Below are 13,186 nucleotides of genomic sequence, written 5' to 3' on the forward strand. Positions count from 1 at the left end.
TTTCTTATCTGTCATCAGCCATATTCATCCTAACTCTAAAACTGATGATGAAGCAACAGAAAAAGCAGTCCGCAGTTTGCAGATGTGCCTTTCTAGTTTCAATTTATGACGCAACATTTTTCTGGAACAAGATGAACAAAGTAAAGCAAGAACCTACAAAACAATGTTCCATAAGCAAATATGAGCATCTGCACAAATACAAATATGTTTATTTTGATATTTCGCAATTTTTCTAAAGCTGTATTTGTTATGTAATATATGATATCATCTAAGCAAGAATAGGCAAGACAGAGGGCAGTTCAGTCACCCTTGGTAACAGCACGTACATGCAAAATAATACACAAATTAATAGTTACATCAAAAAATGTAAAAAATTGTAAAATTAGTGACAGACCAAAATAAATTCATATTAATATATTAAAAGTATGAACAACACTAAGGTTTATTTGCAGTATGCTTTTTTAATAACAGAAAACTGCAGCACAAAAGATAACAGCTTTACCTTCTGCAGAGACCAGATTAGTAAAATGTAATCATTCCCATGGAGAAAAGTAAAAAAAAAAAACATCTCAGTAAATATTGAATCTTGACTTTCATTTGAAAAATTAAGGCTCCAGGGTCTAAAGGAGGAATAAAGAACTAGATAATCTAACTTGTTGAAGGTACATTTTGAAGTTATCACAAGGAATGATAATTTGGGGAGCCAAGACATTTTAAAGTGTTGATTCATGGCATTTTTTCCAAGTCAGTGATCATAATAGCCATCTACCAAGAAGTTTTTGAGCACTTTATGTTTTTCTCTGCTGAAAAACTTTAAGAAGATGCCAATTTTATTTTCCAGCAGACCTTGGTAGCTGATCACACTCCCAAAGCTACCAACCACCTGACCAAAGCACCATAAATAATCTGTGGCGAGGGTGCCCAACTCCAGTATCATGCAATGTTTAGATCCAATCCTTCTAAAACACATTAATTAAATGACAACTAAATGACTGATTGTGAGGGAATTATTTGATTCAGGGTTGATGGAACAGGGACACATCTAAAAGAAGCACATTGTTAGGACTGGGCATGGACACACTTCTGGTTTGTGGGGTATTGTCATAACGAAGGAGAAAGACATGCTCAAGAGCAAGGTTAACAGGTTAAGTTTCATCAAATTATTTCCTTGTTTTCAAGATTTTGTTGACACTAGTGGCCTTTTCTCATTAAGAGGGTACTCAACTTTTTGTCACTTTATTTTATCTTATTTACTTTGTTTCAGCTGCGGCTGACATGAAAGCAATGTATAAATAACATTGATGATAATGAGCTTTTTTCAGAAGAGTAATTTGTCATAACTACCACACTTTTTCCTACCGTCACAGCACTCGCATTTGTTGCGCGCTATTTATTTAAATTTTATGACCTAAAGTTGTTGTTGCTACACGGACTCTTTTAAGGAGCACACATGCACACTTAAGCTACCTAACGGTTTATTTATTTTCAAATATTTTTAAAGCTATACAATTTCGGGTTTATACCAATTTGAAACTGATGCTCTGTAAAATGACAGAACATTATTTAATACTTTATATGAAGACAAACCTCAACGCTATTTAAACTGAGTAATTAGCCATTTTTTAGACAGAGCAAAAAAAAAACAACAACAAAAAAACGAAACAAAAACAAAATATTTTCAAAATGTATTTAAAAAATAATAAATTCAAATTTAAATCAAAATTTCCACCACCATCAACTCTGCCCTATGATAAAGCTAATGCAGATACTTTTCTGCCATCTGCTGGTATACACCAAAAAGACAACCGCCAAGAATATTTCCAATAGTTTATAAGGTAAGAATATTTGTCATCAATTCATTAGGAGACCTGTTATACACTAAGATCTGTCTTCATTGAGTTATAGTTTCATGGCTTGACATGTCCTATATTACATGATCTCTTTGGTATTCTTTTAATATGGCAGGCTGGTTTCAGTGTGACAAACTGACTGTAAGCTGTACTTTTTCCTGTCTGTCTTGTTGCTTGAGTCACCACAAATGTAAAAATAGGTGTTTTGCAAAAGGAGAAGTTGGCTGTGGTAATAAAGATTTCAGATTGCCAAATCATGAGAGTTTTTGTACCACTACTCATCTCTTTCATCTCTTGGTTTCTTCTCTTGCAAAACTCAAAGCTGCTGGTTAGAATTGATAGATGCTATGGATAGGCTTTGTAACTTTGTGGTATGTGACTTCTCCTTCAACACCGTGAAGCAGAAATAGGTCTAGACTGCTTGAAGAGGTTCTCAAACCTGCTATTCCATGTTGTTTATAATTCTCTTATTTAGAGCAGCTTATTGAGGCTGGGTATGTTTTTTTTAGGTGTCAGACACTGTCTACTGGAGGTAGTTGTGCAAGACTTTGTGTCACCAGCCACACCTTTCCACGCCCCTTCGACAAGTGGTGATTACACCAAAGCCAGGCTCGGAGCTATAAGCAGGTTGACTTTGGTTATGGGGTTAGAATCTACAGGGGAGCTCAAGTGTCAGGTCATATTGAAACATGTTGGGAACAGCCTTTTTGCTTCTTAATGGACTGCTTCTACTTCTACTTCTTTACACCACTCGCAGAAGGTAAAACTTTTATTTGTTGACTTTTCTACCTTTTTTTTAATTTATTTTTTTATTAAGGTTTACCAAGCATCACTTTTAAACTGAAGGCAAAATCGATTTAAAAAAAAACAATTCTGCAAGCTTTTACTGTTAGAGGTCACTGATGCTGTTTAAATCTTACATTGTTTTCTGTATTTATATGAAAAAGCTGTAAAATAACAAAAGTTTTATTTGCAAACACAAAGTTAGACTGAAACTCAACACTTTTATTCATTTTTACCCAGATGTCAAAAATGTTTTTTTTTTCTATCATTCATGAGCACTTCCTTTTCCAAGATTTTATGTAAACTTGAAACCTGTTCAGTGAGATTTATGAATTGCGAAATGTAGATATGCAAACCACCACGGTACACTAATTTGAATTTCCTCGTACCTGCCAGAAATAAAAATGAGCCTCCTCTTGATAAGGGCTCCATCCCGTGGCTCGGCCATGCTTTTGAGTTTTTAAAGGATCCTGCAAAATTTTTGGCACGCATGAAAGACAAACATGGAGACATCTTCACGGTAAGCTTCTATAATTACTGAAACATTAATCATTAAAAAGCAGTTCACATAAAAAGACGTCAAAACTTTAAACATTAAAAATTTAGAAAAAAAAAAAAAAAAAAAAAAAAAAAATTACGTGTGATCAAACATGTCCTTGTAGTTTCGTCTCGCTGGCATTTATGTGACAGTGCTGTTGGATCCAAACTCCTTTGATGGTGTCTTGAATGATGACACCAACAGCTTTGACTTCAACAATCGCAGAGGCCAGCTCTTGAAAAGGATCTTCAACCTGCAGCTCCCAGGCGACTATCCTTCTTCTGAAAAAAAATGGATGGAAAAGTAATGACTTGTTGATTTAAGTTAATCAAAAAATAACTTAAACTTTAAAATGGTTTCAGAAAAATCTAATTTTCAGATTTTATTATTATTTTTCAGACATTTTCACGGTGTCAATCAGCTGAAGCTCAGCACCTCCATGACTGCTCACCTTTCCGACGTGATGCTGAAAAGTTTTGAACCCCGCAGCCCGTCACAGTGGAGAGAGGATGGATTATTTGAGCTCTGTTACAGTCTTCTTTTCAGGTATCAGGATACATGAAAAGACACTCATGTCGTAATCGTTTACACAGTAGCAGAGTGACACATAGAATCTGTGTGTTTATACTTGACTGATTGCTGACAGGGCTGGATATCTCACATTGTTTGAGAGGAAGGATGATGTCGATGCCGTCTACCGGGAGTTCCGCAAGTTTGATGAGCTACTCACCAAACTGGCTCGAGGTTCACTGAAACGAGGCAAGCAGTTCCACTGAAATTGACAGCACGTTCCTGACATCCACCCTTTCTTCCTACTGTCACTGTAATCACAGTAGGCGTATGGGTCTAGGTTTCTGGACACGATTAAAACATCTGTTTACAGTTATTTCCAGAAGTAATTTTGTTACATTGTAAACCCAAACCTCAGTGTATTTTGATGGGGCTTTGCTTGGGAGACCAAAAGGAACTGGTCTCCCATCCAAATAAATTATTTGAGGTATTTAATTTTTTAGCTGGAAGAGTGGCAGGTTTTTATGGCCCTTTTTATTCAGGTACACCCATTAACAAGAGAAATAATTGTCTTCAGAAGATTACATAGCATGATGAAAGTCAGTGCTGATAGAAACCTTTACAAAGTCTCGTTTGCAGTTTGTGACAAGCCATGTATGATGTCACACCAAACGGTGCTTTGATCAGATTAAAGCAAAATGTATCTTTTTGTCCCTCCAAATGTTCGAAACCTAACGCTGTACATCAGCCTGAACACAATTACTTTCGTGTCAGTTCCTGCTAAACCTACCTGGAGCACGATGGTGGTAGTATCATGCTGTCAGGATAATTTGCTTGACAGGGACAGGAAAGCTGGTGACAAACCCCAACACTTGATGGTGTGTTTTGAATAGTTATCTTGGTTAGTTGAACGATTTGCTCACAGTTGCTCTGATGAGAACATTAAAACATGCTGGTTTCATTTCATTATTCCATCTATATTATTTATATTCTTTATTTTTCGTTGTTTTTGCTAAATTCTGATTGAATGCCGCGAAATATTTATAGCTAACTGTGAGTAATTTAAAATCATTTTAACCATCATTACAATATAAAATGCATATTATCATAAGATTTGAAATCCAGGTGTCCCTGCTCTTATTCCTGATTCTTGGAATACGTTAGCCAAAAATAATATAGTTTCAAACAGTCCATTGTTATATTGCTGTTGCTTCATCATCTGGTGATGTATTCGCAATATATTGTGTAACCCTACTCTGAAGGATTTGTGGCGCTAGCCGCAGTAAAAAGTGGCTCTACCAATTATTGGCTCAAGGGCGCGGAATCCATAAGTGCACTCCACAATTTGAAAAACACTGAAAACAATATATTATTCCCCTTCCACTCCTGCTGCATAAAATCCCAATAAAACACACTGATTGCCGTGACAAATCTTGTGAGGCACCGTTTCCTGCTCTTCAACGGCACTTTGTCAGCTGCACTTACCTGACGGCAAATGAACCTGTTTACCTACATCTCCAACTATTTTCAATAACAGAGGAAAGAAGAGTGGTCGCCACGTCCCAGGATCGACTGTGGGACCTGCTGTACTCAGGTCGTGTGAACGGTTCCTGGCAACAGAGCTACGTTCAGTTCCTGGAGGAAATGGGGGTAGATGCAGACATGCAGAAGAAAGCGCAACTGCTGCAGCTGTGGAACACCCAGGTGAGAGTTCTTTTTATTTAAAAAAAAAAAAAAAAGGAAAAAACACTGACTCACACACCCTTATTAGGCTGAACAGTGCGATCTTGTGACTGAAACACACAGTTGCCCTGCTAACCGTGCAAATCTAAGAAGAGCCAGATTCCTTGCTGTCAGATTACTCAGAGAAACCTGCCTCAACTTGTTACTTGACGAGGACTTCTTTTTGTTTTTCTTTTTGAAGTTTTGAACCTACGGATCAGTCTCCACATCATTTTATATGTCTTAAGGTTCAGTTCATTACTTGTGTAAACAGTAGTTTATTAGAAGAATGTAGTCATAGCTGAAAGGCTTCCTCGTTTATGTACGTCACACAGTTTCTGGCTCTTACACTCTCAGTCATGATTCAGTGCCAGTACATCATAGTTACATCATTTTTGAAAATTTTTATTTAAGATTAATGTTAACTCTGACTCTGCCCATGAAGCGTTGTTGAAACAGTGTTTACATAGTAACCCAGGAGTGAGGTACTGGTATAGACTTGAATACTAAATAGTTGTTCATCAGCCTAGACGAGTTCATGGCCGCACGGTGTTATTCCCCAGAGCAGCCAGGTGGGGGAGAAAGAGAGCCGTTCATAGCGTTTGCTGTTTATCGGTGCAACACTTTATCTGTAGTAATTTTACCCCTTGGTGAACCCGCCGTTCCCTCTGAAACAGAGACTCAGCTTTTCTGGGTAAATTTTGTCATTTCCATATACGTTTGTGCCTTATTATGGATAGTTGTGATATAGGAGGACGCAATCTGTGTGCGACAATGAAACTGGAGCAGCACTGCCGAGAACAGAGGGATTAGATTTTAGGATGGTGAGAGGTGCAGCAGGGATTGGGGTTTTCGTTTTTGTTATAGGATTACTTTTTTTTCTTTTTTTTTCTTGAGAAAATATAATGCTAACATTTAATTCTACCCACATACATCCACTGTAGATTGGAATGACCTTCCCATCCCATTCGGCTGAAACCTGAAATACATGTAAAAGTGATTTTTATTGCGAGTGGGATAAATCACATAGTTTGTGATAATATATTAATGAGATGCAAACACACTGTCGGGGTTGTATTCTTGTAAACTTAGCATATTGGCAAGAAATTAAGAACTGGAGCAGAGCTGTACAAAGGAAACTAATCAGCTGCTTTGTTTGGACCCCTTCAGCAAAGAGCTCCAAACATTGCTTAACTTTTCACAGAGGAAACTAATGTTCAAAACTCCCAATTTGTATTTCTGTTTATGAGGAACAAGATGGACTATTATTTTTGTCAAAAAAAGAAGAAAAATCAGTTCATTTGGCATTTAAAATAATTTAAAGGTATAGTCCCAACTTTAAGTGAGGTTCTGTAAGAGTAATAGTGTCCTTCCCTGTTGTAGACAGTTGTCATTTGTAAGTTTAGAGAAAATATAGTAAATTGCTAAAAGAGATGGAAAGTAGCTAGGCAAACTTAATCACCATTTTAACTTTTTATTTGGCTGTTTAAAAGAATCCAATGTGAAAATGTTCACATCCCTGCCACACAATGCTGTAGTAGTGTACATTAAAGGTGTACATTTTCAGAGGAGATTGGTTTTAAAGGTTGTTGATGTTTTCTCAGCCAAGCTATTTTCCTTACCAGCTACATCAGTCAGCACAATCAGCTGATTGGGAGTCTGCAGGGAGTTTTCCCAAATAGCCAAGAGGCCTGGAGAAGCACAGGAGGGTGATGTTACACAAATCACATCCTTCTGCCAAATCCACAGCTTAACTCCACTTACAGCAGACTGATGAGTCGCAGCTGGTCAGGTGGATTGATACAGTCTGGGTCCTCAATGTGTGTAACTCTAGCGTCGTTACATGGAACTGGTTCAGCTGAGACAAACGTGACAAACTCAACAGTGTCTTATAAAAATTAAGACATTTAATACGATATTCACGTTTTTGTTTGAGCTGTTTTAAATGACTAAATTCATCTAAAACAGAGGACTGGTCTGATTAGCTGAAGACTTATTTACTTTTTATAAACTCACAGCAACATGAAACTTATCCTTTGGACCCTGTGAGGGACCGGACTCAAACAAGGACAAAAAATGTTCAAAGTAGAAAAGCTTCAATTTAATTCTTCAAAAATCATCAACAAAGCATAAAAATTTAAAGCAAGAATAAATCAAAAGATAAATAACAAATTTGGATCCAAATTAACTGAGGTCAACTGAACTCTAAACACAAACAAAACTGACCTACCAAACAAAGAACAAAGGCTGCTTAAATAGGGGTGGAGTAACCCAAATCTACCACTGGAGGGAGGTCTGACCAAACAAAAGAACAAATAAATACAAAATTAACTAAAGCATTCTATAAACAAATAAAGCAAAATAACTTTAACTTAGCACAAACAATAAGTGAATATTTAAGTGACAAAATTAAATAAAAACTTGAAGTCTCCCTCTTCAGTCTTTCAGAAATTTGTAGATGGTTTACTCCAGGTTCCTCCACCAGCTGGTTCCTATAAGTGGCACCTCAAACAAAAACAAGTATAAATTAACCATTCAGACAGACATTCACTAAAGTGTGCACCCATGAGAAAATATATGTCTAAATGAAATAAACTATACTAATAAAGAAATCAATACTAACACTATGTGGTGGTGGTAAGGGCATCCACCACAGACCCCATAAAATCTTTGTACTGTGGCTTCTTGTAATAAGGTAAAAAAAAAAATTATTTTACTTCACATTTATGTTGTCTCACATGCAGTCCTTAAAAATACAATCTGATACTTTGTTAATACCCAGACTCCTTTGACATTTTAAAAGTTTTTTTTTTTTTTCTACTGAAAGACATTGAGAGGCCAGAAAGACAATGTGTTGTAACTCCTGTCACTTTTGGGGCAATTGCCCTGCTGTCAGTAGAGAGCTGACCTGAGATGTGGAGAGGTAAAAAGAACAGCTCCCTTAACCCTCAGCAATTACTGTCTGACAGGCTCAGGTGTCTGTCTCTGTGGATCTGACAGCAGTTTCTACAAAGTGTGGACTCATTTACTGGCTTCTTCTCACATCAGTCATATTCAGACAGCAACACTGCAGAAAACATTTAGGCTATGTTATAGGTATATTTCACTAAACATTGAATTATATTTTAATTCCATCTCCTGCACAGTTTTACAGACTAGATGTTGAAGTTAAAAACTGTTTGGTGATGTTTTTTTTTTCTTTCTTTTTAGTGCAATGCTGGACCGGCTGCCTTCTGGGTCCTCGGCTTCCTGCTCACTCACCCTGAGGCAATGGAGGCTGTTAAGTCAGAGATCAGAGGCCTTCCTTCTCTCCAGGATACTTCCCTGCAGCGACGCCCCTTGAACCAGCTGGAAGCACAGAGCACACCTGTGTTTGGTACATAAGCAGCTGCTTTGCTGCCGTTTATGCTGTCTAATTGCGCTCTCCCACCCCTGGTTTTTAATCACCTAATTGGGATGGACGCAACAATTGTTGCACTTGTTTGAAATAAGCATCTGAACTTTGAATCAGTTAAGTCAGTATTGCCTTTTTCAAATATTCTTTTCACAAATTATTGTACCTCTGTGGATGCTGCCTGAAGGCTCTTGCTGATTTAAGCAGTCGTGACAGGCCTCTGACATCATCCACTTCCCTGTCCTTTCTGCTCTGCAGATAGCGTTTTGAGTGAGACCTTACGGCTCACTGCCGCAGTAATGATCAATAGAGAAGTTGTTAAAGACAAGATCCTTCGGATGGCCAATGGAAAGGAGTACCACCTCAGACGTGGGGATCGAGTGTGTCTGTTTCCTTTCCTCAGCCCTCAGATGGACCCACAGATTCATGAAGAACCACAGGTATGCAGACAATACTGATAAGGAACTTCATTTGCGTATGCAACAGTTTACAGCATGTTTTGCTGCTATGTCACGCATGATTAAGGAGATTAACGCTGCTGTATTCAGTTATTATACAAATTTCTTGTTATTTGTAACAAGAAACAATGCTGAAAATGTTTAAATTTCCTTCTGCTTCGAAAAAATGGATAGTTTTTGTTTTGATTTATCACATAAAATCTTGATGAACTACAAGTTTGTGACTGTAAAGTGACAAAAACGGAAAAAGTTGTCAGTACTTTTACACAGCATGGTGTGATATCAGGACATTAGTACTAAGAAACCGACTTGTGAGCTAATCGGTGAACTGAGATAATTCATCTTTGTTAATTCTGCTTGTCTTCTGTGGTTACCGATCATAACAAAAAGTGAAACCTATTTTTGACAGAACGTATGGAGGAGGAAACAGACAACAGGGCTTTTTGCATCTCCTAATTCGTGCACATCTGTTTCGTTCTCCTCTCCCTTGACAGATGTTCAAGTATGATCGATTCCTAAATGAAGATAAAACGGTGAAGAAGGAATTCTACAAGAACGAGAAAAAGCTGAAGTACTTCACCTTGCCTTGGGGCGCGGGGAAGAGCATCTGCGTCGGAAAGGAGTTTGCTGTTACAGCCATTAAACAGTGAGTGTAAATCCACGGCCTTTTAATGTAATCCCCTGAGCATCTTGTTACTTGAAAAATGATGTGTTTGTAATCAAAGAATTCCGTCCCAGGCAACAAACCAGCAAAATCATACTTGAGTAATATTTTACATTGTAGCTTCAGCCATGCTTTCATGTTAGTAATCGCTAAAACTCAATAATGAGCTGGAATGAATGAAAGAGACATCTGGAGGACATTTTTTATATCAGGCAAAGGTTAAAGATCGCTCCATGTAATCAACAGCATCAAAGAGTGTTTGCTCTGCATTTTGTTGTCTACGTAAGGTTTGCCACGCAGCTACATTCTCACACAATGCTTAACGTTCTCCCTACAGATTTGTGTTCCTGTTTTTGACCCACTTTGATCTGGAGCTTTGCAGCCCCAACGATAAACTTCCACCAGTTAATCCCAGTCGCTTTGGCTTCGGGATGCTCCAGCCAGATGGAGATCTGCGGGTGAAATTCAGACTCAAGACGATGCAGCATGAAATGTGAAGTGTTGTAAAGCTTCACAATGTCTTGTTTGATAAACTTTGTTTTGGTTGAATGTGGAATTGGACTATTTATTTAGTTTTTATACCTTATCAGCTTGCCAGTAAATTTTATTTAAGTTTGTTGTGTGTTAAAAAAAATGTTGGGAATTAATGATAGAAAGTCATGTCACCCTCTGTTTTCCTTTTACTAAGCAGCAGCAAAAGGAGTGTCAGATCCTCCATAATCTTCCATAATTGTCATAATTGTGTTATTTATATATATATATATATATATATATATATATATATTCACAATGATTTCCAGTGAAGATTATTTTCTAGGGTTGATTCTTTGTGAAAGTAAAGTTTTGGATTTAATTCCTAAACTTAGTTTACATTTGGTAGACTACTTTTACTTAATGACTGTTGTTTTTATTTCCACTGTTCTGAATTTTGAGATAAGCTTGCCTTTGTTTCATTAATAAACAGGTCATTGACAAATGGATTTTAAAAGCTATCTGAATGTGTGCTGATGTATTGATTCAATTCAGTCTGGTTTGTTGTTACAGCAGACACACACGCACACACGCACACATGCCTTTAAGAGGCAGTTACACACAATTAAGGTTACTTTAGAAGACAAACAGATCCTAGTCCATTCATTTCAGTCATGCAGACATATTCAGTGCTAAATACATAAAATCTAATTTTATCTACATTCTAAAACAGGGCAGTCATGTTCAATTTATTATAGTTTCATTGGTTAAAAAAAAAGAAAGCATTCTATCTAAGGAAACCCATTTAGTGACAGCAGCAATCCCTCCTCCTTCTAAAGACACATAGCAACAGTGGACAGATGAGTCCATCGAGGTAACTTTGCAGTAATACCTAAGGACCTAAGGATGCATATATCAACAATGGAAAGGAAAAATGCCCTTTACCAGGAAGAAAACTGCAGCAATGCCAAAGACCTTTTGCAACAGGCTATCAGTTACTTTTTAAGTTTTCTCTTAAAAAGTAAGAGAAAACAAAGAAAACGCAGAAACGTTGTTCTAGCACTTTCTAAGTTAAAGACTTTTAATAGCACCAGTAGCTTTTATTGTGGCTTTATCTTAGTGAGCAACACAGCAAAGCAGATATCAATGGGATGAAAACTTGAGTTCATAAAATTGGTTGCAACAATAGCTTCTTCAATTTGTGCTGAATTCATCTTGCGCTCGGTGTATCAGAAGTCAGGTCTTGGAATGAGGTCACACCCCAAGTGGGTATGTTTTATCCAAGTCAGACAACCAGTGCAATTTGAAAATTGTCTTGGTTGTAGTGGTGCAATGGATTACTGTGTATTACTATGCTGGCGTTCCTGTAGTTTTCCGACTGGGATCTAAAGAAATAGACTTCCATATACAAATAAACTGCACCATTGCAACCAACTACCTCATTTGTCCTTTATTATATATCTGTTTGATTTAATTTCCAAGGTAGGGTTGACTCATTTCCAAAGATCATTGAGTGATCTTGGGATGGACAGCTTTGCAGTCCATCTCAAGTAACCATTCATGCTCACTTACTCAGAAGCCCACAAATGTAACGGGATGTAAAGGCAGGAGATTAAAGCACAAAAGGAAATAATATACAGGGGTATATTGGTGAAATGAATACATGTGTTACATGGGAAGTGAGGAAACCAAAGTGAAACAGTTCAGAAGTTGTGTTTCTTGTTACCTCAGACAGTACAACACAGTATTTCAGAAAAAAGAACAAGTGTGATGTGATGGTCTCTGACTGAGTTTCTGCTTCACAAATTCTTGGAATCCTGAGTTCTGTTATTTGTCAGAAAATCCCGAAGGAGAATGCATGACTGTCAGCGTGAAACTTCAGAGTCAAGCACATGACCTGTGCAGCAGGACAATGATATGCAACACAGCAAGTCCACCTCTCAATGATTTAACAAAAAAAGGTTTTAGAGTTGGTTCCCATTCATGCTTGGAAACTCTGCAGTGTGACTGAATTAAAACCTTTATGCAAAGAGGAGAACTTCTTCAAGTTGATGTTAAAGACCAGCAGCGAAATCTTGATGACATTTGTTGACCCCAAGAATGCCAAATGGGTTTATTATCTATTGAAGGCAATTATTTAAAAAGTAAAATCAGGTTGGTTTGAAAACGTTTCTTAAATTTAAAATTTAAAATTTTGATCTGGATGATCTGGAACACTAAAATAAATAAATAAATAAATAAATAAATAAATAAATAAATAAATAAATAAAATAAAACAGCAAAGCAGAAAAAAAAAAAGAAAACCTGGAAAAATACTCATTGGAGTCTCACAGCCTTGAAGCCCACAGCAGTGTGTTTACAGTGATTGAGGACTCGGTGCAGGAAGAGTTAAACAGATGTGGAGGGGAGTTCGGAGCTGCCATGAATCCACCTTCACAGAGATGCGGCGCCTCCTCGCACAGCTGACTGGGAACACAGGTAGTCCGTCCGAAGGGGGCTGTCTGTCGGCGTACTTGTTGATATCCGGGCGCAAACAGCGCGGTGAGACATGCGGAGCGGGAAGCCGGCGGGTTGGTGGTTCGGGTCGTGCTGAGGATCTGTCCCTGCCATGTCGGAGACAGAGGAGGGGGAGATGGGTTAAACCCCGGCAATTGTAAACCAATATCGACGCCTTCTGCTTTTTTCCTTTTTTCTTTCTTTCTTCCTTTTTTTTTTTTTTTTTTTTTTTTTTTTTTTTTTTTTTTTTTTTTTAAACCCCCTCTTTTCTTTTTTTTTTTTGCGTGGGGTTTTTTTTTT

The 13,186-nt window shown here is 37.5% G+C and overlaps 2 protein-coding genes across 2 annotated transcripts in view; both read left to right on the forward strand.

Annotated features, from left to right (window-relative positions):
* Nucleotides 1-1,704: 1,704 nt before the first annotated feature.
* LOC106959003 (prostacyclin synthase-like) lies at nt 1,705-10,475 on the forward strand. Its single transcript, XM_015051239.1, has 11 exons — nt 1,705-1,835; nt 2,360-2,610; nt 3,030-3,153; nt 3,296-3,474; nt 3,571-3,717; nt 3,818-3,930; nt 5,219-5,385; nt 8,614-8,779; nt 9,056-9,237; nt 9,750-9,901; nt 10,257-10,475. The coding sequence occupies exons 2-11, from the start codon at nt 2,540-2,542 to the stop codon at nt 10,414-10,416; spliced, it is 1,461 nt and encodes a 486-aa protein (XP_014906725.1). The 5' UTR covers nt 1,705-1,835; nt 2,360-2,539; the 3' UTR covers nt 10,417-10,475.
* Nucleotides 10,476-12,706: 2,231 nt separating this feature from the next.
* LOC106959005 (potassium voltage-gated channel subfamily B member 1-like) overlaps nt 12,707-13,186 on the forward strand; it is a 7,120-nt gene continuing 6,640 nt past the window's right edge. Inside the window, exon 1 of the mRNA XM_015051242.1 lies at nt 12,707-12,868. The gene's annotated coding sequence lies outside the window, so the exon portion shown is untranslated. The remainder of the gene's footprint in view (nt 12,869-13,186) is intronic.

The sequence above is a fragment of the Poecilia latipinna genome, unplaced genomic scaffold (assembly GCF_001443285.1).
Source record: "Poecilia latipinna isolate Pla-1442-1.1 unplaced genomic scaffold, P_latipinna-1.0 Scaffold1037, whole genome shotgun sequence".
In the NCBI taxonomy this organism is placed as follows: domain Eukaryota; kingdom Metazoa; phylum Chordata; class Actinopteri; order Cyprinodontiformes; family Poeciliidae; genus Poecilia; species Poecilia latipinna.